General features: G+C 39.2%; 1 protein-coding gene across 1 annotated transcript in view; it reads left to right on the top strand.

Annotated features, from left to right (window-relative positions):
• SEC24B (SEC24 homolog B, COPII coat complex component) overlaps positions 1 to 25711 on the top strand; it is a 112680-nt gene that overhangs the window by 61642 nt on the left and 25327 nt on the right. The window contains 7 exon segments of the mRNA XM_033214970.1: positions 2967 to 3038; positions 3041 to 3207; positions 14088 to 14272; positions 18088 to 18190; positions 20357 to 20483; positions 22186 to 22295; positions 25204 to 25316. Coding sequence (XP_033070861.1) covers positions 2967 to 3038; positions 3041 to 3207; positions 14088 to 14272; positions 18088 to 18190; positions 20357 to 20483; positions 22186 to 22295; positions 25204 to 25316 — 877 coding nt within the window.

Raw genomic sequence — 25711 nt, forward strand, 5'->3', positions numbered from 1 at the left:
CACTAAAAGATGAACAACCATGTAGTATGAACTCTAAATTAATGAACTCTAAATTAATGAAACTAAATTAATGTGAAACGAAAAATGTCTAGTGTAGTATAGTTGAAAGATTCTGGCCCTGCAGTCATACTTTGGTTTCTTTGTATTCATTCAGTCAACAAATTCTAATCTTGTAATCCTATGTGTTGAAAGTACTTCAGTAACCTTGGACAAGTTTTCTTCCTATTATACTGCACCAAAATTAAAGAACTATGTGAGCATCTGTAGCAGTAATGTTAAATAAACTGTAGGCCTACTGTATGTCAGGTACTAGGATAGATCTGTAGAATTCTTTCCTGAAGAAGGGGAGAAGATTTAGACCTTCATGTTTGTAACTCCAGTTTTCTTTCCTCCTCCTCCTCCTCCTTCTTCCTCCCCTTCCTCCTCCTCTTCTCCTCCTCCTTCTCCTTCTTTTTTTTTTTTTTTTTTTTGAGACAAGGTCTCATTCTGTCACCCAGGCTGGAGTGCAGTGGTGTGATCATGGTTCACTGCAGCCTGGTACTACTGGGCTAAAGCCATCTTCCCTCCTCGGCCTCCCCAGTAGCTGGGACTACAGGTGCACACCACCATATCCAGCTTTTTTTTTTTTTTCCTTCTTTTCATAGAGATGGGGTCTCACTTTGTTGTCCAGGCTGGTATCAAACATCTGGCTTCAAACAGTCCTTCCACCTCGGCCTTCCAAAATGTTGGGATAATAGGCGTGAGCCATTGCACCCAGCCCCATTTTTTTTATTTCTTATGCTGATAAATTGTCATGTTACGAGAACTTTCTGCCTATGTTTCTATCACCATGAGGAGAGACAAGCAAGAGATCTAAGGATTATGACACCGTATTGAAGGTCTTATCCTCTTAAGAAGTCTGGGAGGTTACCAGAAAGCCAGTAAGCCGATCCCTGCCTAGTCAGCACAAGATGATAGCTGAATGTCTAGGAATGTATCTTCAGAATTAGACCCAATAAGGAGATGTGATTCTTCAAGGGAAAAAAAAAAAAAGATTGATTCAGTTAAATGTTTCTAAGAATGTATTTTTGCAGAATCCAAATGCTGGTGAAGGATATCTTATGAACTAAAATGAATGCATATTGTAGATTTGACTTCATAATAGGACTAAACAGTCAATATGCCAAATTGTTAATAATGGTTATGTATAGAGTAACTTTTAGAGCTTCTTTTTGTATATGATCATTTAAGTTTTCTCCAGTTTTTTTGTTTTAATTCCACTTTGTTTAAAATTTAAATGAGGGCATTTATTTATTAAATACATTTTACTTGACATTTATTACATACTAAACATTGTTCTAGGAGCAGGACACTATTCTAGATAGTATCTTTTTTTTTGATTACAGAGTCTCACCCTGTGGCCCAGGCTGGAGTGCAATGGCACCATCTCAGCTCACTGCAACCTCAGCCTCCTGAGTAGCTGGAACTACAGGCACCCGCCACCATGCCTAGCTAATTTTTGTATTTTTAGTAGAGATGGGGTTTCGCCATATTTGCTAGGCTAGCCTCGAACTCCTGACCTCATGATCCACCCACCTCAGTCTCCCAGTGCTGAGATTACAGGAGTGAGCCACCGTGCCCAGCCTCTAGACACTATCTTTCATACTTGACTGACAGTTTTGCTACTGCAAATAATACACATTTATAGGGGATTATGGAAACATGCTACTCCTTCCATAGAGTTAGTTTCTATATAGATGATAGGGTTAGATAAAGCAAATTGGAGAAAAGAGTAGTTGACACCCTTTTTATTGCTTGCTTTGTTTTGTGGTGCTTAGTGTCTGCTGAGAGAATTTTTTAAAACTGTATTAACTGTGTGTGTGTGTGTGTGTGTGTATTATATAAATATATTGTTCTTTTTTTTTTTTTTGAGATGGAGTCTGGCTTCTGTCGCCCGGGCTGGAGTGCAGTGGCCGGATCTCAGCTCACTGCAAGCTCCGCCTCCCAGATTTACGCCATTCTCCTGCCTCAGCCTCCCGTGTAGCTGGGACTACAGGCGCCCGCCACCTTGCCCAGCTAGTTTTTTGTATTTTTTAGTAGAGACGGGGTTTCGTCGTGTTAGCCAGGATGGTCTCGATCTCCTGACCTCGTGATCCGCCCGTCTCGGCCTCCCAAAGTGCTGGGATTACAGGCTTGAGCCACTGCGCCCGGCCCTATATTGTTCTTATCTGTTAGAATTATCATTTCAAGGGGCTCACGCCTATATGCTCCGCACTTTGGGAGGTCGAGGTAGAAAAATCTCTTGAGCACAAGTGTTCAAGACCAGCCTAGGCAACATGGGAGACCCCATCTCTATTTTTTTTTTTTTTTTTTTTGAGACGGAGTCTCGCTCTGTCGCCCAGGCTGGAGTGCAGTGGCCGGATCTCAGCTCACTGCAAGCTCCGCCTCCCGGGTTTACGCCATTCTCTCGCCTCAGCCTCCCGAGTAGCTGGGACTACAGGCGCCCGCCATCTCGCCCGGCTAATTTTTTTTTGTATTTTTTTAGTAGAGACGGGGTTTCACCGTGTTAGCCAGGATGGTCTCGATCTCCTGACCTCGTGATCCGCCCGTCTCGGCCTCCCAAAGTGCTGGGATTACAGCCCATCTCTATTTAAAAAGAACAAATACCAACTAATGTATCTGTTGGTGAAATTATGTAAAATACGGGGTAGAGTTTTCTCGTAAATACTCCTGTAAAAAGGAAAAAAAAAAGATGTAGTATGACAATATGTAAAACAAGATTAGCAAAATATTGATAATTACTGAAGCTTAGTGATAAGTATATGGGGTTCATCATTCTCCCTACTTTGCGTGTGTTCAAAATTTCTTAGAATAAAAAGCTTTAAAAAGAAAAAAGGAAATGTCAGGGGTTATGGACTGGATCAGGAGTCCAGTCTTTGTGGAGTCTTGATTTTCAGCTGTTAACACCATGTGTTTCCATTTTTTAGATATGCTTTCTTCATCAGCAAGCAGTCCTGCTCCTGATCCCGCCCCTGAACCTGATCCTGCTTCTGCTCTAGCTCAGCTTCAGCTGCAGCTCCTGTCATTCCTCAGCCTTCAAAAATGGCTAAGCCTTTTGGCTATGGCTATCCAACACTTCAGCCTGGTTATCAGAATACTACAGCACCACTTACTTCTGGAGTACAGCCCAGTAACCCGGTATATTCTGGATTCCAGCAGTATCCTCAAGTATGTATTCAGTCATATACACACATTGTAACAGTTATAAAACTTAATTCTGACAAATTCCTGGTGGGATTTGTACCTAAGATCCAAGTGGTACAAATACATGTCAGCCTATATCAAACATACATAGAATTTGATCTCAGCTTTTTTGTGTGTATATATGTAGAAAAAGATTAAATGAAATATAAATACCACATTTTTAAAAAGGTTAAATCTAGATCAAGATATTAGCTATGATTTTATTTTTCTTCACTGTATCTTTATTTTTCAGTCTGCAATTACAAGTATTAATTTTATAATCAGAAAATTTAAGTAAATGTTAAGTTTTAAAAAAAATTTTGTATTATCAAACTGGCATTTTCCTTAGAAAATGACAGGTAAAATGTGATTTGGTCCCTCCCCTGCATTTAAAGAACTTTATGACACATAACTCATCTTGATGAGAGCCTCCACACACATAAATATGCTCATAGGTTCACATGCTCATTTACTACTGAAGTGGCTACACTTTCTAGGGTATAGACCCATGGTTCGTCATCTTGCAGCCAGGAAAATTTAGGACGCGGACACGCATGAGGAGTTTATGAGTGGAAGTTTAATAGGCAGAAGAGAGGAGAAAGAGAAACAGCTTTCTCGAGAGGGACCTCCAAGTGGAAAACACTGGCTGGAGGTAGATGCACCAAATCTTGCAGTCCATCTTGAGGAGGCAATGTCTTATTTACTTAGGGCTCACAGATCGGTTCGATTAGTTGTTACCTTTACATAAGGCATTGGGGGAGAGGCTGGTTGCCCTACCCTAATCTTCTTATGCAAATAAATTATCCTTGGCCAGCACCATTTTGTCTGCTCTTTACTGTACATGTGACTGGCAGAGAAGGGAATGAGGGAATCGCCATCTTGAACATGTCTGGCCCCTAGTTCCTGCCAGCATTCACCCTTGGAGGCCGCCAGCTTGGTTGTCTATGTCTACAGCTCGACTTTACAGGCTGCTCTTCCTTACAGAATGGTTTGGGGCTGCTTTTCATTAAAAAGAAAAGCCTTAACTGAGGATTCACATACCCTCACTATCTGCCTAAGTTATTTCTTCTTAACTCCTATATCACTGCTGCTAGGACCCGTTCTGACATGACCTTTTCTGGAGCCACCTCATAAACCTAGCAGTTTAACAACTGATATGGTATTTATACAGTGAAATACTTGACTGTATTTCATTCATATCTATATTTCTTGAGAAGAAAATAAAATACAGGGAAACAAATTTTTTTTTTTTGAGACGGTGCCTTACTCAACCGCCTAGGCTGGAGTACAGTGGCGTGATCTCGGCTCACACTGCAACCTCTGCCTCCCAGGTTCAAGTGATTCTCCTGCCTCAGCCTTCCAAGTAGCTGTGATTACAGGTGCCCACCACCATGCCCGGCTAATTTTTGTGTTTTTAGTAGAGATGGGGTTTCACCATTTTGGCCAGGCTGGCTCGAACTCCTGACCTCAAGTGATCCACCTGCCTCGGCCTCCCAAAGTGCTGGGATTACAGGAGTGAGCCACCCGCCTGGCCAGGAAACAATTTTAATGACAAGAGTATTGCAACTTACAGAAAACTGTTCTCAGTTGACTAACCTTATAGAAATTTTATGGTGAAGTAAGAATGAAAATGAGAAATGGGATAATCAGTGAGGAGCAGTGGCTTACTCATGTAGTTCCAGCTACTCAAGACTAAAGTAGAAGGATTGCTTAAGCTCAGGAGTTTGAATCTAGCCTGGGTGACATACCAGGAAGCCATCATGAGTGGGAGTGGGGCAAAAGAAAAGGGAGAATTATTTGTTTCTGGAATTTAACCTTAGAATTAAAGTACAGAGGGAAAAGGGAAGAAGAAAACAGAGAGACATTAGAGGAATATGGTTGGTTAGTACAGATTTCTCTGCCTCCCTTTTGCTAGATTTTATTTATGCCTCTGTTACGCCATGTGAAACATTTTTAAGTCTGTCTTGTTTGACTTTTGTACTTCTAGGCAAGTTCCTATTTGGGGTTGCAACATATTATTTACTTAGAATTTTTATGACAAGAAAACCAGGTTCAAAGAAAAGGTTGATTCTTGTAAGTGTTGAGCAAAGAGAAAAAAAAATTATTTTGAAATAGTAAGTGGTCTTAAATAATGACTTAGGATAATAGTCCACAAACCATGGCCCTTTGGCCAAATCGAGCCCACTGCCTGTTTGTAAATAAAGTTTTATTGGAATACAGCCATACCCATTCTTTTATGTTATTGTCTATGGCTGCTTTTGCGCTGCAGTAGTACAGTTGAGTAGTTGCAAAAGAGATCATGTGGCTCTCAAAGCTTTAAAATACTGACCGTCTGACTATCCATGGAAGAAGTTTGCTGACCCCTGACAAAGGAGTATAGGAAGTATTTTTTATTTCGTATTTTATTTGGGAGTTTATTTTAGAAGTGTCAAGAAATTACCTTTGGGATAAGTGTAAAAATAAATATTCTACCAGAATTAAAAAATACAACATCATTTTATTCCATAATCACAATCCTTTTTATATTCTGGGTCTAGTACAAGTGTTAGAAAAGTTTGGATAAAGGGGACAAAGATATACTAAAAAGTAACCTGGGTTATCAGTCACACTTAAGTGAGCATCATAAAGCCAAAATATTTAGAAGTAGACTGTTAGAAAGGAACCATTCCCACCTTTCTTTTCTTTTACTTAATTGGAAGCATACCATATGTACTTGTGTCTAGATTCTTTTGCTCAACATTATGCTTATTGTGTGATTGTAATTCATTCGTTTTCATTGTTCTGTGGTACTCAATCATGTGAATTGACCAGTTTGCTTATTTGTTCTATTGTTGATGGGCATTGGGGTAACTTTCCGAGTGTGGGGCCATTATGAATGATGCTATTGTGAACATTTCTGTCCCTGTCTTTTAGTGAGTGTATATATCTAGGAATGGAATTGCTGGGCTATTAGATACTCATTTTTCAACTTTAGCAGTTAAAGCTAGACACTTTGCCAAAGTGATGTTCTGATTTATACCTCAATAACAGCATGTAAGAGTACAGTTGCTTCACATTCTTGTCAACACTTGGAATTTTGACTTCTTAAATTTTAAATAGTCACCTTCCTTTCATTTTGTGAGGAAATAGAAACTCAAATAAGTGAAATCACCTGTCCAGTACCAGGCTTGGTTCTAAGAATGCAAAAGACCTTGCAGTTCAGAATTAAGCACTTTTTTATCTTTAACTGATAAGGATTTGTACAGTAAAAAGTCATACTCAGACTTTTTATTGTAGATATGTGGATATATGGATCTTTCCAAGGAGGATTACAAGCAGCTATTTATTTTTGTCTGATCTGAATTTAAAACCATTTTTTGAACACTACTGTTTTAGGGTCAGTGAACAGTAATGATTTAGGTATACAGCTAGGACCTACATTTAAATTCTTATCTACTAAAAAAAGATGATAAATTTTAATTGAAGATTAAAATTATCAAACTTTTTAAAAAGAAGCCTTTTTTTTTTTGAGACGGAGTCTCGCTCTGTCGCCCAGGCTGGAGTGCATTGGCACAATCTTGGCTTATGGCTCACTGCCACCTCCGCCTTCCAGGTTCAAGCGATTCTCCTGCCTCAGCCTCCCAAGTAGCTGGCACTACAGGTATGTGCCAACACACCCAGCTAATTTTTTGTATTTTTAGTAGAGACGGGGTTTCACTGTGTTAGCCAAGATGGTCTGGATCTCCTGACCTCGTGATCTGCCCACCTTGGCCTCCCAAAGTGCTGGGATCACAGCTGTGAGCCACCACGCCTGGCCCATTTATTTTCGAAGTTCCAAGTAGGGTAAGAATATCTTAGCTTAGCTTTAAACAGTCTTAATAGTCATAATAAAGTTGAAATGGCTTTAAATGTTGTACTTAATGTTAGTGCAATGAAAGAGCTCTGTGTAAGGGCTTTTCTTTGTATTGATTAATTTGAGATGACTTTTATTAAGTAGTGGGAAACCCTAACAGTTGGTTTTTGAAGAAAAAACACCTTAAAATTTGTTTTTTAGGGTTGAAAAACAGGAAAAAGGCTGATGCTTAAAAACAAAAATAAAAATTAGAAAAATATTTTCAGTGAATATATGAAAAACCAGATATAGATAATATATAGCTTTTTAAAATTACAAATGTAGTGAGATCAATTAGAGAAAATGCAGATAAACAAAAGGTAAAATATTAATAAATGTTAACCAGTATTTCTACCAGGTTGTTGACAGCAATGCTTAGAGTCTTGTCTTTCCAGGTTTCTTTCACTACACCTTGCTAGGGAAGCCAGGAAAGAAGCTGATTGTCTAGATGACTTGTTTAAACAAACAAAAGAAGTTGAAAAATACAAATATCACTTTGGAAAATGTTTAAATTTATTTAACAGTATAAGAAGAAACCTATCTTATTATATCTTTCATCATTTTGGTACTTGTATGTTTTATAATGAGTCTCCCATTTGCGGGACATAACTCAGTTTCAAAGTCAGCATCCTTTTAAGCTTGGTGTGCTTCTGTGATCCCAGTTAAGACAGGAGAATCACTTGAGCTGAGGAGTTTGAGACCAAACATAGCAAAAACCTGTGACAAAAGAAAAAAATCCTTATATGTGTGTACACACACATACACACATACTTTATCATACATAAATGCACATACATACAGTCATGTGCCTCATAATGACATTTTAGTCAATGATGGACCCACATATATGATGGTGGTCCCATAAGATTATAATGGAACTGAAAAATTCCTGTCACCTATTGACTTCGTAGCTGTGCTAATGTGGTAGCACAGTTATGCACAGTGCATAATACTTGATAACAAAAATAAATGACTACTGGTTTATGTATTTACTTATACTAAACTTTTTATCGTTATTTTAGAGTGTACTCCTTCTATTTATAAAAAATAAAAGTTAACTGTAAAGCAGCCTCACACAGGTCTTCCAGGAAGTATCCAGAAGAAGGCATTGTTATCACAGGAAATGACAGCTCCTTACATGTTTTTACACCTTAAGACCTTCCAGTGGGACAAGATGTGGAGGTGGAAGACAGTGATTATTGATCCTGATCCTGTGTAGGACTACGCAAATGTGTGTGTTTGTGTATTCATTTTCAACAAAACAGTTTAAAAAGAAAAAAGTTTAAAATAGAAAAAAGCTCATAGAATAAGGCTGTAAAAGGAAGAAAATTTTTTGTACAGCTGTACAATGTGTGTTTTACACTGTTTTTGCAAAAGTCAATAAGTTATTTAGATTGGTGCAAAAGTCATTGTGGTTCTTGCCATTGAAAGTAATGACAGGCCAGGCGCAGTGGCTCACACCTGTAATCCCAGCACTTTGGGAGGCTGAGGCGGGTGGATCTTCTGAGGTCAGGAGTTTGAGATCAGCCTGGCCAACATGGTGAAACCCTGTCTCTACTAAAAATACAAAAATTAGCTGTGCTTGGTGGCGGGCGCCTGTAATCCCAGCTACTAGGGAGGCTGAGGCGGGAGAATCGCTTGAACCTGGGAGGCGGAGGTTACAGTGAGCTGAGATTGCACCACTGCACACCAGCCTGGGCAACAAGAGCAAGAATCCGTCTTAAAAAAAAAAAAAAAAGTAATGACAAAACCCACAGTTACATTTGCACCAACCTATTAAAATAAGTAGTTTATGAGGTAAAGAAGTTACAGTAAACTAATGTATTATAGGAGAAAGAAAAACTTTTTTTTTCCCACAGAGTCTCGTTCTATCAATCAGGCTAGAGTGCAGTGGCACAATCTCGGCTGTCACTGCAACCTCCACCTCCCAGGTTCAAGCGATTCTCGTGCCTCAGCCTCCCAAGTAACTGGAAGATTACAGGCACCTGCCAGTACCATAACCGACTAATTTCTGTATTTTCAGTAGAGGCGGGGTTTCACCATGTTGTCCAGGCTGGTCTCAAACTCTGGGCCTCAAGTGATCCGCCTGCCCAGGTCTCCCGAAGTGCTGGGATTACAGACATGAGCCACGATGCCTGGCCAAAAGCTGTATTTTTATAGGTTTGATAAAGCCTAAATGTGCGGTGTTTTTTTTTTTTTTTTTTTTTTTTTGAGACGGAGTCTTGCTCTGTTGCCCGGTCTGGAGTGCAGTGGCTGGATCTCAGCTCACTGCAAGCTCCGCCTCCCGGGTTCACGCCATTCTCCTGCCTCAGCCTCCGGAGTAGCTGGGACCACAGGCGCTCACCACCTCGCCCGGCTAGTTTTCTTTGTATTTTTAGTAGAGACGGGGTTTCACCGTGTTAGCCAGGATGGTCTCGATCTCCTGACCTCGTGATCCGCCCGTCTTGGCCTCCCAAAGTGCTGGGATTACAGGCTTGAGCCACCGCGCCCGGCCAATGTGCAGTGTTTTTAAAGTCTACAGTACACTGGTGTCCTGGGCTTTCACCTTCACTCACCACTCACTGACTCACCCAGAGCAACTTCCAGTCCTGTAAGCTCCATTCATACTAAGTACCCTATGCAAGTGTACCATTTTGTATATTTTATACTATATTGTTCCTGTAGTTTCTGTGTTTAGATATGCAAATATCATTGTGTGCAGTTGCCTACAGTATTCAACACAGTAACAGTGCTGTGCGGGTTTGTAGCCTAGAAGCAATAGGCTATATCATATAGCCCAGGTGTGTAGTAGGCTATACTATCTAGTTTTGTGCGTACACTCTGTGATGTTTACACAACGACACATTTCTCAGAACATGTCCTCATCATTAAGCGACGTGACTACGTACACTCATTTGTGCATTTGTCTTAACTATTTCCTTAACAGAATCAAAACATTTAATGGGTATTGTTTTTTGTTTTGTTTTGTTTTGTTTTGTTTGGGATGGAGTCTCGCTCTGTGTCCCAAGCTGGAGTGCAGTGGCACGATCGCGGTTCACTACAACCTCTGCCTCCCAGGTTCAAGTGATTCTCTTGCCTCAGCTTCCCGAGTAACTGGGATTATAGGCGTGTGCCACCAGGTCCAGCTTAATTTTTGTGTTTTTAATAGAGGTGGGGCTTTACCATGTTGGCCAGACTGGTCTCAAACTCCTCACCTCAGATGATCTACCTGTTTTGGCCTCCCAGAGTGCTGGGATTACAGGCGTGAGCCACCACATCCGGCCAGCATTTAATTCTTTTTTTTTTTTTTTTTTTGAGGCGGAGTCTCGCTTTGTTGCCTGGACTGGAGTGCAGTGGCCGGATCTCAGCTCACTGCAAGCTCCGCCTCCCAGGTTTACGCCATTCTCCTGCCTCAGCCTCCCGAGTAGCTGGGACTACAGGCGCCCGCCACCTCACCCGGCTAGTTTTTTTGTATTTTTAGTAGAGACGGGGTTTCACCGTGTTAGCCAGGATGGTCTCGATCTCCTGACCTCGTGATCCGCCTGTCTCGGCCTCCCAAAGTGCTGGGATTACAGGCTTGAGCCACCGCGCCCGGCCTTAATTCTTTTAAGACTTTGGAATTTCTCTCTACTAAATAGAAGTTTGTTTCTACTCTGTGTCAGTGGTATTCTAGGCACTGAGAATACGAGAGGAGGCTCAGTGAACAAAACAGTTCCTGCTCTTAAGAAGGTTGGTGGGAAGTCAGGATGAATAAGACAATAAATAAGTAAACAAATAGTTTATTTCAAGTAGTTACAAGTGCTATGAAGTAAGACAAGTTGAACTAGTTCTCCTGTCTCAGACTCCCAGGTAGCTGGGACTACAGGCGTGTGCCACCAGGCCCAGCTAATTTTTCTTTTTTTTTTTTTTTTTCCTGAGATGGAGTTTCACTCTTGTTGCCTGGCTGGAGTGCAGTGGCACAATATTGGCTCACTGCAACCTCTGCTTTCAGGTTTCAAACAGTTCTCCTGCTTCAGCCTCCCGAGTAGCTGGGATTACAGGCGCCCGCCACACCATGCCCAGCTAATTTTTCAATTTTTAGTAGAGACGGGGTTTAACCATGTTGGCCAGGCTGGTCTTGAACTCCTGACCTCGTGATCCACCCACCTCAGCCTCCCAAAGTACTGGGATTACAGGCATGAGCCACTGCGCCCAATCTAATTTTTGTATTTTTAGTAGAGATGAGGTTTCAATATGTTGGCCAAACTGGCCTCGAACTCCTGAAGTCAAGTGACATGCCCACCTCGGCCTCCCAGAGTGCCGGGATTGCAGGCGTGAGCCACTGTGCCTGGCCTCATTTTATAATTTCTTTTGTTGTTTTTACCTTTGTTTGTATCCTTTAAAAGGTCTTTTCAGTCTTAAGATTAAGAAAATATTCTAGCTATTTTTTTTAGTTATTTGATGATTTTGGTTTTGCATCATTAATCCGTCTAAGATTTTATTTTGGTACATAATGTAAATAAGAAGTCTCATTCTCTCCCCTTCACCTGCAAAATGGTTTACCCTTAGTTCACTATCATTTATTAGATAATCTGTCTTCTCTCTCTGATTAAATATCCCACCTTTATTTTATGTCCTAAATTCTTAGAAAATTGGGTCTTTTGAGGGGTTTTCTGTTATATACTACTGTTAATTCATGTGATTATTTTTCTGATTCTTTACAGCTCTACAGAAAACTCAGAGAATCCTTTTTATTATCCAGTGTTTTTCTTCAACAGCAACACCTTCAGTTACTGTCAACATTTTGCTATATTTGTTTCATATGGGTCTACACTGCCCCCACCCCACCACCACTTTTCTTGCTGAGGATTTTAAAATTAGGGAGGTAGACAGCATTTCTTACATAATCACAGTACTACTGTCGTAGCCAACAAAATTAATAACTTCTAAATGTCATTTAAAATTCAGTCTATATTCACATTTTCCAGACTATTTCAAAAATGCCTTTGTATACTTTGTTCACATTAAAACCCAAATAATAGTTTACTAATTTCATTCGCTTATGTCTCTTAATTCTTGTTTTAATTTAAAACAAGCCCCACCCCTCTTTTTTTTAATGCCTTTGATTTGGTAAAATAACTGAGTCTGTTGTTCTGTAGAATGTCCTGCATTCCGAATTTAGCTGTTTACTTCTTTGTGGTATCATTTAACTTATTTCTGTTTCATTTTCTGTGGATTGGGAGTTAGATCTAATGGTTGATTATATTTAGGTGTATTACTTCAATTATTTGTTTATTTAGGTCCTAATATGTATTTTGGTGATGTACACTTCAAAATAATATCTGTTTATTTCACTTATACCAGTGCTAGGCTTTACTAGTACCTCATATGGTGACATCCTGATCCTTTAATTGTGAAGTTCCTCATTAAGCTTTCACCCAGTGGCTTTATCATCTGTTGATATCTGTGGTCTTCCATTACAAGTGACCACTACCTGAATCATTTATTTCAGTATGGATTGTTAAAATAGTGATTTTTCTGAATGTATCAGTATCCATATATTAGCTGGAATTCATTATTAACATAATGGAGTGCTGGGTAGCTGCAAAAAGAAATGCAGAAGGTATAGGCATAGAGTTATTGCCAGGACATTTTTTTGTTGAAAAAGGGCTATATTTACAACAGCATGTATGTTTAGCTTATATAAATAGAACCAATGGAAGGATTAAACCATAAGCTAATAAAAATAGTTAACGATAGGCAGAGGTGACTAAGAGTGAAATAAGATATCTCTGAATACCTTACTGTATTAGTACCTTATTATAATTTTTTGACATTAGAATTATGTAAGTGTCATGTTTACTCAAAAACCAAAAAGATTAAAAATGATTCTTAAATATGAAAAACAAAATTTTTAAAAAACCTGTTTATCAAGTTGGATACATTCTATTGCCAAGAAAAGTACTGTTCAAGCTGATCTTAAAACCTAGTATTTTGTACATCTCAGTGGGATATAATGTGAGGACAAAAAGAACTATGAAAAATTTAATAATCTGACATAATATTGATAGTGTTATAAATGTATATTATAGGATAAAATAATGCTGTTACCATTAGAAATCAAGATTTGTAGCAAAAGAGAACAGAGATACCAGTATAAAATCAGAGAACTTAAGTAAGAACCCCATCATCTTAAATTTGAATTGGAACTGTCAACGTGGATTCATTATTTGCTTCTACTTTAACATCTATATTTTCCATCTTTACCTATTGCAAGTATCTGGAAGTAATAATAGCACACTAGTAATGAGCTCCTTTGTAATCCAGATTATGGTTTTTAGAAATCATCTCTACTGAAAAGGAGCCAAGATTCCTTTTTAGACAAACAATTCTAGGTTTGAAGTAAAAGAGTATAAAATATTGTGTAAGAAAGCAGAGAAACTAACAAAGGCTAGTTAGGTTCATATAAAAGGACACTGGGGCCATCTTGAAAGGGCTTTCACTGGCTAAAGATTGGGTAGTTTGAACATCATAAGAATAATGACTATAATTCATTACATCAGTTTGAGTTAACAAAAAGCCATGAATTCATGATAAGAGTACAAATATAGGAAAAAAAAAATAAGGCAAAACCCGTTGAACACCATTGTACATTTCTGTGGTATCAACTCATTGTGAAACTTGATAATTGGGGGAGGGGGAGGGGAACCTTGAGACTAGTGGGGCATTTATCCTGTTTTTCAAGTACAAACTGTATTCAGGGAAACCAAATTGCTAGTGTTGAAAAGCATTGTTGCTGAAATTTCATTGCAAAGGTTAACCTTGGTAATAAGATTAAAATTTATTCAGTACTTTGGCTTTGAGTTTTTTTCAAGTGTGCTTTAAGATTGACTGCATACTAAGTCATTCTATTACCAAGCCAGTTTTAAATTTTCTTACCTTTTTGCTTTTTCTGTATGTTGAGATATGTAGTATATATAGTATAAGAAAATTTATTTATGTTTTATTGTTCTTTTGTTTTGAATTGCTCTTTCAGCAGTATCCTGGTGTGAACCAGCTGTCCTCCAGTCTAGGAGGATTGAGTCTTCAGAGTTCTCCACAACCAGAAAGCCTGAGACCTGTAAACCTCACTCAGGAGAGGAATATTTTACCCATGACTCCTGTTTGGGCTCCTGTACCTAACTTGAATGCAGACCTCAAAAAATTAAACTGTAGCCCAGAGTAGGTATTTATTTATTTTATAATCTTTCTTAAGTGATGAAAGCATTGTATGACTTTCAAAAATAGTAAAAGTAGTATGTTATTTCTTCGGTTGGAAGTTTTGTTAATGTTGACTTTTCTATTTTAGTTTGTATAGATGTAAAATTTGATTTAGATAATCTGTTTTTGTTCCCATCTCTGTCTCAATCCAGTCCCTTCCCCCTATCACCTAATGTTAGGGAAATTATTTCTATTTGAATGACGGGTTTCAGGAACCCAAATCTAACTATATTTATTATTTCGTACATCTTTTTCCTCACTTTTCAATAATAATAACTTACATCTTTTAAATAAGGACAAATATTTAAAATTTCAGGCTTTGCTTGAAAAGAACATAGACCTCACTTATGTAATCTCAAGAACAGATTTAGATAAAAGGGTTTATCTCAGAATTTTCTTTTCCCACTCAATAGACTCCAGGCTTACTAATCCAGTCTGAATCTAGACCGGATTTCCTTTAATAGAGAAGTTTAGCTGGCAGACTGCACTGGCAGCCACCAAGCCCTGGTGTACCTTTGTATGAATGAGCTCTGTTACTCACTTCACAGTGCCTCATGTCTTTGTTCTTGTATGCTTTTAGTTCTTCTGTATCCTATGAATAGGATATCCCCCTGGTCCAATTTTTTTTGTTTTTTTTTTTTGTTTGTTTGTTTGTTTAAGAAAACATCCTCCTGCTCCTGGAGTTTCTCCTCCTCATAAAGTAAACACTGATTCACAGAACAACATTGTCTTTTTTGTTGTTGTTGTTGTTGTTGTTTGTTTGTTTGATGGGGTCTCATTCTGTTACCCAGGCTGGAGTGCAGTGGCCCGATCTTGGCTGTCTGCAACCTCTGCCTCCCAGGTTCAAGTGATTCTTATGCCTCAGCCACCAAGTAGCTGAGATTACAGGTGTGCACCATGACGCCTAATTTTTGTATTTTTAGTAGAGATGGGGTTTCGCCATGTTGGGCAGACTGTTCTTGAACTCCTGACTTCAGGTGACCTGCCCACCTTGGCCTCCCAAAGTGCTGGGATTATAGGCGTGATCCACCACACTTGGCCAACATTGTCTTCTTTCTTGCATTAGGAGAATTAGTATTGTTTAGAGCCAATATTTCCCTTTTCTTTTTTTGTTTTTCTTTTTTTCTTTCTTTTTTTTATTTTTGAGATGGAGTTTTGCTCTTGTTGCCCAGGCTGAAGTGCAATAACACCATCTCGGCTCACTGCAACCTCCGCCTCCTGGGTTCAAGCGATTCTCCTGCCTTAGCCTCCCGAGTACCTGGGATTAAAGGCATGCACCACCACAGCCAGCTAATTTTGTATTTTTAGTACAGACGTGTTAGTCAGGCTGGCCTTGAACTCCCGAGCTTAGGAGAGCCGCCTGCCTCGGCCTCCCAAAGTGCTGGAATTACAGGCGTGAGCCACCGTGCCCAGCCTATTTCCCTTTTCTTAAAGCAGTAGTTTTCCAGCTTTTAAAAAAAAAGCTGCAAACCACTCTTTCAACCAAAATATTATATAGAATTCCAATATAGAAAATAGGAAGTGGAGCTGCTTTGAGAATTTCCCCTCTTCTTCCACTGTACTCTACCATCCACACACCATCAGTGCCTCAGGTACTGCCAAGATCGTTTCCATAAAAGCGTAGGGCATCATGGATTATAGGTTGAAAACAGCTGCCCATCCTTCTGAATATAAGTTGCTATCAGGTTGATAAGTTTGTAAATTTTGACCTTGTAGTATAAAAGGTTAGGCACCCCCTACATAGGTAAATGTAGTGTATGGGCCATGCATAGTAGCTCACATCTGTAATCCCAGCACTTTGGGAAGCTAAGGCAGGTGGATCACTTGAGCCCAGGAGTTTGTGACCAGCCTGGACAACATGGTGAAACCCCTTCTCTACCAAAAAACAAAAAAATTAGCTGAGCATAGTGCCTTGCACCTGTGGTCCCAGCTACTCTGGAGGCTGAGGTGAGAGGATTGCTTGAGCCCAAGAGGTGGAAGTTGCGGCGATCTGAGATCACACCACTGTACTCCAGTCTGGGTGACAGAGCGAGACCCTGTCTCCAAAAAACAAAAAATTATTTAAAAAAAAGTATGTTGCATACGTATAAGAGAACCCATAGGTAAGGGGAAGGCATACATTTTTCTACCCAGTTATGTGTGTTTTACGAAAATGTCTCTTTTATCAAAATAAATAATTAGGAGTACAGACTTTAGAGTTGAGCAGACCTAAGTAGCTATGAAACTGTGCAATTTACTTAACCTCTCAAAGTCTCAGTTTTGTCAACTGTAAAACAAGAATAATAATAGTATCAACGTACTAAGATAAATCATTAGTTCAATAAATATTTATCAAATGCCTTGTAAGTTAAATGCAAAGCACTGTTTTCTATGTGCTGGGGATAAAGTTGTAAACAAAACACAGTTCCTGATCTCTATGGAATCACGAACTTATATTCTGTGAACAGTCAAACTAGTAAATATATAATGTAATGTTCAGGGTATTACAGTGAAGAAAAATAAATCAGAATAAGGAGTACGGGTGGAGGGTGAATCTTGTAAATAAAAGAGTCTGGACAGGTTTACCCAAAGACTTTAAACATTTGAGTAGAGATCTGGGTGAAGTGAGAGAGTGAGCCACATGACTCCTCTGGGAATAAAAGGGTTCCAAGCTGCATGAATAGCAAATGTGGAGGTCCTGAAGCAGGAACAAGCTTTTTGTGTTCAAGGAACAACACTAAGGCTGGAATAAATAGATATCTCTATATCTCTACATGATATTAATGACTCTTCTTAAAATTTCTTGCCTGGCTTTCAGTACTTCTGCTTTTTACTTCTTTGGCCTCTCCTTTATTCATTCTTTGTTTATGGACCTTAAAACTTCATGAGTTATTTGGCCAGGCGCAGTGGGTCACACCTGTAATCCTAGCACTTTGGAAGGCCGATCACAAGGTTAGGAGATTGAGACTATTCTGGCTAACACGGTGAAACCCTGTCTCTGCTAAAAATACAAAAAATTGGCGTGGTGGCAGGCGCCTGTAGGCCCAGCTACTTGGGAGGCTGAAGCAGGAGAATGGCGTGAACCCAGGAGGCGGAGCTTGCAGTGAGCTGAGATCACACCACTGCACCCCAGCCTGGGCGACAGAGCAAGACTCCATCTCAAAAAAAAAAAAAAAAAGCAAAAAAACTTCATAAGTTACAAGCACTTTCTCAATGAGAGAAACTGGGCTAGGGTGATACAGAGACAAAATTATCTCTGATCTCAAGTGGCAAAGACAGACAAGAAAACAGCCAATTAAAGTAAATCAGACTAATTGATATCATAGAAGCATACACATATCTCAGAGCACAGAGAAAGAAGTCATTCCTTCTAACTTGGGGAGTTGGGGTGAAGGTGGTTACAAGCGATAACCTTCATGAGTCTTGTAGTAAGAGTGGGAGTTTGACAGGTGCAAAGGGGGCAGTAAAGCAGGAACAGAATAATTAGAGAAATAGGCCTTTTTACTCATGTTTTCTATGTGCTCCTATTCATCTCCTCCAGGCTAATCATAATGGAGTAATTGGTCTTCCCTGAATGTGTACTAATTTTCCGCCATGAAAGTGTTGACTCTTTAATTTAGATCTTTTGGCATGTATTACATACATGCTTAATTAATCAGGACCTTCTTGCTTATAGTTATAACAACATGCCCAAATGATTTTCACTTGTGTCCTTAAATGCTCTTAATTATCTTATCTACTTCAGTGTATTTTTCTCTGATAGCTAATATCCTTCATGTTGTTTACGTTTTTTGCAGTTCGTTTCGGTGTACTTTGACAAATATTCCACAGACACAGGCTTTACTGAATAAAGCTAAGCTTCCTTTAGGATTGTTGTTACATCCCTTCAGAGACCTAACGGTAAAGTAACATTTTATAATATTTATGGGTATTGACATGTATGCTTATGTACAAGGTACTTAAATTTTATATTTCCTTAGAATTTTCTTTTTTTTTTTTGAGACGGAGTCTTGCTCTGCCACCCAGGCTGGAGTGCAGTGGCCGGATCTCAGCTCACTGCAAGCTCCGCCTCCCGGGTTTACGCCATTCTCCTGCCTCAGCCTCCCGAGTAGCTGGGACTATAGGCGCCCGCCTCGTCGCCCGGCTAGTTTTTTGTATTTTTAAGTAGAGACAGGGTTTCACCGTATTAGCCAGGATGGTCTCGATCTCCTGACCTCGTGATCCGCCCGTCTCAGCCTCCCAAAGTGCTGGGATTACAGGCTTGAGCCACCGCGCCCGGCCTAGAATTTTCTTTATCTTCTTTTATTCGAAGTTAGAAATAATCATTTCCATCACATTCAACTTGGCAAATGTTTTTTGAACACCTACTTTGTGACAAGCTCTAAACTAAGCACTGGTAGTACAGAGATGATTAAGTCATTGAAGTTGCCTCCAAAAAGTTCTTATCTAACAGGGGACAAAGATGTAAAAATAATTACAGTGCAGGATAATTAATAGATGTAATTAATCAAATTCTATGAGATACTTAGGTAGTGAGTACAGTATGAGAAGTGATTCCCTGTGGATACAATAGCAAAAGTTTTCTATAAGTGATGAAGTCTGACCTGGATTTTCAAAGATTAGTAGTTTTGGAAGGTAGAATGGCCATGGAAGGTAGATACACTTTAGGAGTTCTTTGTTAAACACAAAGGAAACACCAACAATGATGTCCACTTAGACAGGAAAACTGTCTGTTCCTTAACAAATTAAACAAATTTGTTAATTAAAACAAAAACTTTGTAACAGTAGGGATTTTTAAACCTTTAAAGTTTTAAAAGTTTTAAATTTTGAAAACTTCAAAAATAATTTTATTCAGGACTGTTTTATTTGTACTTCATAAGTTGCATTTCTCTCTCAAACTTTTTTACTACTGTTGTTTACTACCCTTCTTACTGGTTCTGAGTTTTCTTTTGCTCTCATTCATCCAAAAAATATTGATTGACTACCTGTCACGTTGGAAGCTGGAGATACAAAGGTTAAAAAGCTTTCCTGTGAAGTTTATTTTCCTACTAGGAAGTATAGAAAAGATCAAAATGAATAGATAATAAAAAAATTCTAGTATGTAATAAGTACATGAATTTATTCAGTAAATATTTTTAATCACCTATAATACTCTTAAAACCTTATCTGTAAACCAAGACAGTTAATTTCATATATATATATACACACACACATATATATATATGTGAGAGTTTTTCTCTAAATATGGATATCATACAAATACCTTCTGGAAGCATATATACTAAATTGTTCACAGTGACATCCTCTGAGATGTAGAATTCTGTAATTTTTTATTTTCTCATTCTCAGTTAACTGTATTTCCTGATTGCTTTTTACAATAGATATGTGGTTACTTGCATAACAATAATCATATGTGAAAAAATTAAATACAAAGATCAAAATGTTCATATGCAGATAGAACAAAAAACAGAATGAAATATACTAAAATGATAGCAGGTTAATTCAGGGACATAGAATAATATGTGATCTCTTAATCTTTTTTCATATTTTCTAAATTTTCTACTTGAATATAAAATTCCTTTCCCAAACTAAGCATAGAGATGTAATTTTTAAAAAAGGCACATTGTGTTTGACTGCTTCTGGCCTCAGCTCCTGTCAGAAATTGCTGTGGCAGTCTAATGAACAGTGCCTAATAGTCTAGTACCAGGTGCAGTCAACAAAGACAAAGGTATTTGTATATGGTATATTTCTTTCTCACTGTTATTTGTAAAGTTCAGCTGATAAGATCTCACTGAAATTATTTTCTTGGCCAATGTTTGGTATGACTTTATTTTAGTGTTATGATTTGTGACAAGAGGGAGAAAACTTGATGGCTACATGTGTTGCCCACTATGTCGCTGGATTTTATTAATATGCTTCCATATAAAACCACAAAAAAACCACTGCAATCTCTGCTTTCCAGGTTCAAGTTAAGGTTTATGTTCTATATATGGAACAGAGCAGTATACGTCCTCTTTTTCCTTGGGTTGCCTTTTTCTGCTACAATTTCTTTATTTTATTTCCTAGCAATTACCAGTGATAACATCAAATACCATTGTGAGGTGCCGATCCTGTCGAACATACATTAACCCCTTTGTATCCTTCATTGATCAACGTAGATGGAAATGCAATTTGTGCTATAGAGTTAATGATGGTGAGTTTTAGATTCTTAAATGTGTTTTAATCCTATTTTCAACATTTTTTTGACATTTTGTCATCTCCTGGTTTCTCTCTTCATTGCTTTAAAAAGAATTTTCATGCCATCTTTAGTAGAGGGGAATATAGGCTAAGGCTAGGACTAGGGATTCTTCATTTTGGCTGACCAAGGGGTAATTGACCAATGAGGAGAGTAACAGTGAGGACAAAGTAAGAAAAAAAGGTCAGAAACAGTGACACTCATGCAGGTGAGCTTATGCAGACTAGTTATGCTTGCCCCTGACAGTAAGATTGTCTTACATTTGTCTGTTTGGTTCATTCAACTCAGGTAGAACTTTGCCAGTGTATCTAGATGCATGCATGTATATGTGTCTGTCTCTTGTTCCCTTTATTTATTTCTTTGGTTCCCTTACTAGAGTTGCTTTCAAATTTTTGTTTCTCTGTCTGATTTTTTTCCATGTCATTTGATATAATAACTAGGATACAAGTCTAAGAAGGAAGATTACTTGCATCCTGGTTTTCTCACCTGATTTCAGAACATAAGTTTTTTTTATCCTTCTGATCTATTGTTTATTTATTTATTTATTTATTTATTTTGAGACAGGGTCTTGCTCTGTCACCCAGGCTGGAGTGCAGTTATGTGATATGGCTCACTGCAATCCCTACTTTCCAGGTTCAAGCTATAAGTTCTTCTCATGCCTCAGACTCCCAAGTAGCTGAGACTACAGGCTTGCACCACCACTCCTGGATAATTTTTGCATTTTTAGTAGAAATGGGATCTTGCTATGTTGGCCAGGCTAGTCCTGAACTCCTGGGCTCATGTGATCCATCCGCCTCAGGCTTCAGTCTCCCAAGAGCTGGGATTACAGACATGAGCCGCTGCGCCCAGCCCTGATCTTTTTTTTTTTTTTGAGATGGAGTCTCGCTCTGTCACCCAGGTTGGAGTGCAGTGGTGCAATCTCGGCTCACGGCAACCTCCACCTTCCGGGTTCAAGCAATTCTTCTGCCTCAGCCTCCCGAGTAGCTGGGACTACAGGTGTCCACCACCATGTCTGGATAATTTTTGTATTTTTTAGTAGAGATGGGGTTTCACTATATTGGCCAGGCTGGTCTCGAATTCCTGACCTCATGATCTGCCCCCCGCCTCGGCCTCCCAAAATGCTGGGATTACAGGTGTGAGCCACTGCGCCTGGCCCCCTGATTTTTTTTTTTTTTCTGAGACAGAATCTCACTCTGTTGCCTAGGCTGGAGTACAGTGGTGCAATCTCAGCTCACTGCAACCTCTGCCTCCCAGGTTCAATCGATTCTCCTGCCTCAGCCTCCTGAGTAGCTGGGATTACAGGCGCACACCACTATGCCTGACTAATTTTTGTTTTTTTAGTAGAGATGGGGTTTCACCACGTTGGTCAGGCTGGTGTCGACCTCCTGAGCTCGTGATCCGCCTGCCGTGGCCTACCAGAGTGCTGGAATTACAGGCATGAGCCGCCGCCCTGATGTATTTTTTAAGGAGGGCTTAAAGGATTGATTTTTACCATTAAATGTAAACTGTTTATAAACTGTTTACGTTTTATAAACTGTATCTTGTAAACTGTTGCTAAACCTCATGTAAATAGTGATAATAGATATTTATATTTAGGTGTGTATATATGTGTTTAGTTACAAATTGTGTCTCTAAATTTGTACTGGGACCTCTTATCTAGTTCCTGAAGAATTTATGTATAACCCCCTTACCCGATCTTATGGAGAGCCTCATAAACGACCGGAAGTTCAGAATTCAACTGTGGAGTTCATTGCTTCTTCGGATTACATGGTAACTATTCAGTGTTAAGATTTGTTGTGGAACACATATTGATCATTTGTAGTTTTCTGTTAAGTGAATTCTTACCGAGATTTTGAAATTGTTTATACTCATAATTTTTAAAAACAAATTAATGCTGAAAGTTTATATTTAACAAAGAGAAAATCTTTCTAAAGGTTATTTGATCTAGAAGGCTTTCTATGAGTAAGAAACATTAGTTCTATCTGTCTGATGATGGACACTAGCATCTACGATTTGTTGCCATTTTTATTTCCTTGCATGGAATGGATATAGGTAACCTTTTACCATTTAACATTTGAGACTCTCAAAACAGAGAAATGCATATTTTTGCCTAAAACGTAAGTTTTTTTGGCAAGTACAGATATCAAGATAAGTGGATATGGACTTCTGTCTAATTTTTTCTTCTGTTTCAATTAGGAAATTCTGTCTGTTCTTTAATTATATGAACTCTAAGATCTCATTCTTCTTTTCACTTCAAAAATGAATTATTGACTAAGTTTTGCTCATCTTATCGTATCTTCTCTTTTTAACATATTTATAAAAACTGTGTTGGCTGGGCACGGTGGCTCATGCCTATAATCCCAACACTTTGGGAGGCCGAGGCGGGTGGATCACCTGAGGTCAGGAATTTAAGACCAGCCTGGCCAACATGGTGAAACCCTGTCTCTACTAAAAATACAAAAATTAGCTGGGCGTGGTGGCGCATGCCTGTAATCCCAGTAGCTAGGGGGGCTGAGGCAAGATAATTGCTTGAACGTGGGAGGGGAAGGTTGCAGTGAGCTGAGATCGCATGGGCACACAGCCTGGGCAACAGGGCAAGATTCCGTCTCAAAAACAAACCCAAAAAACTGGATCTTCTGTAGCTACATCTCTAATCCTTGTCCGCAAAACTTAAACTGCTGCTAGTGAAAAGGAGTAACTGATGTGCATTACATTTTTGGCACCTTGTTCATCTGTATTTTTGTAATTTTTGTATTCTTTTGTGTCTGATTTGGCATATGCCCACCTAACTTCCATTTTCATGTTTGTTTCTGTATTAACTGTAATAAACTTTCTTGATCACTTTTACTCTCAAGCTCTACCTTCTTTATGGTTATTTTCCCACTCCATTCTGGGTCCTTAGGAATCTTAATCTAATTGAAGTGGTAAAGCAAGAAATAATCTTTCATGTTTTGCCATATGATTCATATGGCCCTTGGTTAGCATATTTTTATTTTTTATTTATTTATTTATTTTTGAGATGGAGTCACGCTCTGTCACGCAGGCTGGAGTTCAGTGGCATGATCCCGGCTCACTGCAAGCTCCACCTCCAGGGTTCACTACATTCTCCTGCCTCAGCCTCCCGAGTAGCTGGGACTACAGGCTCCTGCCACCATACCCGGCTAATTTTTTTGTATTTTTTAGTAGAGACGGGGTTTCACTGTGTTAGCCAGGATGGTCTCGATCTCCTGACCTCATGATCTGCCCGCCTTAGCCTCCCAAAGTGTTGGGATTACAGGCGTGAGCCACTGCGCCCGGCCTGGTTAGCATATTTTTCAGAAAAGATTTCATATATTCTTTTATTTTAACTTATTTATTTATTTAATTTTTACTTGAGACAGAGTTTCACTCTGTCACCCAAGCTAGAGATAGGGTTTTACCGTGTTGCTCAGGCTGGTCTCAAACTCCTGGGCCCAAACAATCTACCTACTTTGGCTTCCCAAAAGTGCTGGGATTACAGGCATGAGCCACTGCACCTGGCCTATTTCAACTTTATGTAACAGCAGTTTTCAAGCGTACTCCAAAGAAAACAGTATAGTGAACCATCCTTTGCCCATCACCAAGCTTCAACAATTATCAACCATAAGGACTTTTCAAAGAATGTATTTATAGGCCAGGCACGGTGGCTTATACCTGTAATCCCAGCACTTTGGGAGGCCGCGGCGGGTGGATCAGCTGACATCAGGAGTTCGCAACCAGCCTGGCCAATACAGTGAAACTTCCCGGTCTCTACCAAATACAAAAATTAGCTGTGTGTGGTAGTATGTGCCTGTAGTCCCAGCTACTCAGGAGGCTGAGGCAGGAGAATCGCTTAAACCTGGGAGGCAGAGATTGCAGTGAGCCAAGATCACGCCGCTGCACTCCAGCCTGGATGACATAGTGAGACTCCATCTCCAAGAAAAAAAAAAGTATTTACAATACCATCACAAGGACTTCCTTTACACATAGCACTTAAAACATAAGGATTCAGCCGGGCGCGGTGGCTCAAGCCTGTAATCCCAGCACTTTGGGAGGCCGAGACGGGCGGATCACGAGGTCAGGAGATCGAGACCATCCTGGCTAATACGGTGAAACCCCGTCTCTACTAAAAATACAAAAACTAGCCGGGCGAGGTGGCGGGCGCCTGTAGTCCCAGCTACTTGGGAGGCTGAGGCAGGAGAATGGCGTAAACCCGGGAGGCGGAGCTTGCAGTGAGCTGAGATCCGGCCACTGCACTCCTGTCCGGGCGACAGAGCGAGACTCCGCCTCAAAAAAAAAAAAAAATAAGGATTCAGTCACCTCCAGGTAACCCAATAGCTGATACTAATGGCAAGTTGTTGGGTTTAAATTTTGTATTTAGGAAAGGGGAAGGGATGTACATCTAGAGAGCTTAGCCAACACTCCTTATCAGAAAAACATTTAACCCATCTATTTAACTGTGGCTGTGTGTCAACTGCCTTGTCATGCTTAGTCCACAACCAACTGAAAAGAAAAAAAAATTAAAAGCATATCATTTTCATGAGCATATATTACAAAACAGCAATCCTATTTGTGTATTTTTTGTATTAATATATTCAGTAAATATCCAGTAGTAATAGTGATATATAAAAAGAATAAATTGTACCTACCAAATAAATTACTTTGTTTTTATTCCTTTCAGCTGCGTCCTCCTCAACCTGCAGTTTACTTGTTTGTTTTAGATGTATCTCATAATGCAGTGGAAGCTGGATATTTGACAATTTTGTGCCAGTCACTCTTAGAAAATCTAGACAAGTAAGAATACTTTTAATCATACTGTACATATGTGTATGTTATATATATAAATGGATATAAATATGAAGTGTTCCCAGTTTGTGGGATTGGGTTTGGTTATATTTATCAACTAAAAAGAGTACTACTTAGGTACCATAGAATAAGGATCTAGATACTCGAGTTATGATTTATGACTTGGTATCTGATTTATAGAATCATAAAAATCTAGTATTTAGTCAGGAATTTAGATCTTATCTAACTGTCTGACTTAGCCAATCTGAACACGGGGCCAGAAATCTTGAGTTAGCCTGTGTATTGGGAATCGGGATGAGACTATCAAAAAGACAAAAGATAACGTGTTGGTGAGGATGTGGAGAAAAGGGAAACTACACTTTGGGGAATATAAATTAGTACAG

This window comes from Trachypithecus francoisi, unplaced genomic scaffold (genome assembly GCF_009764315.1).
Source record: "Trachypithecus francoisi isolate TF-2019V2 unplaced genomic scaffold, Tfra_2.0 Lachesis_group1, whole genome shotgun sequence".
Classification (NCBI taxonomy): Eukaryota; Metazoa; Chordata; class Mammalia; order Primates; family Cercopithecidae; genus Trachypithecus; species Trachypithecus francoisi.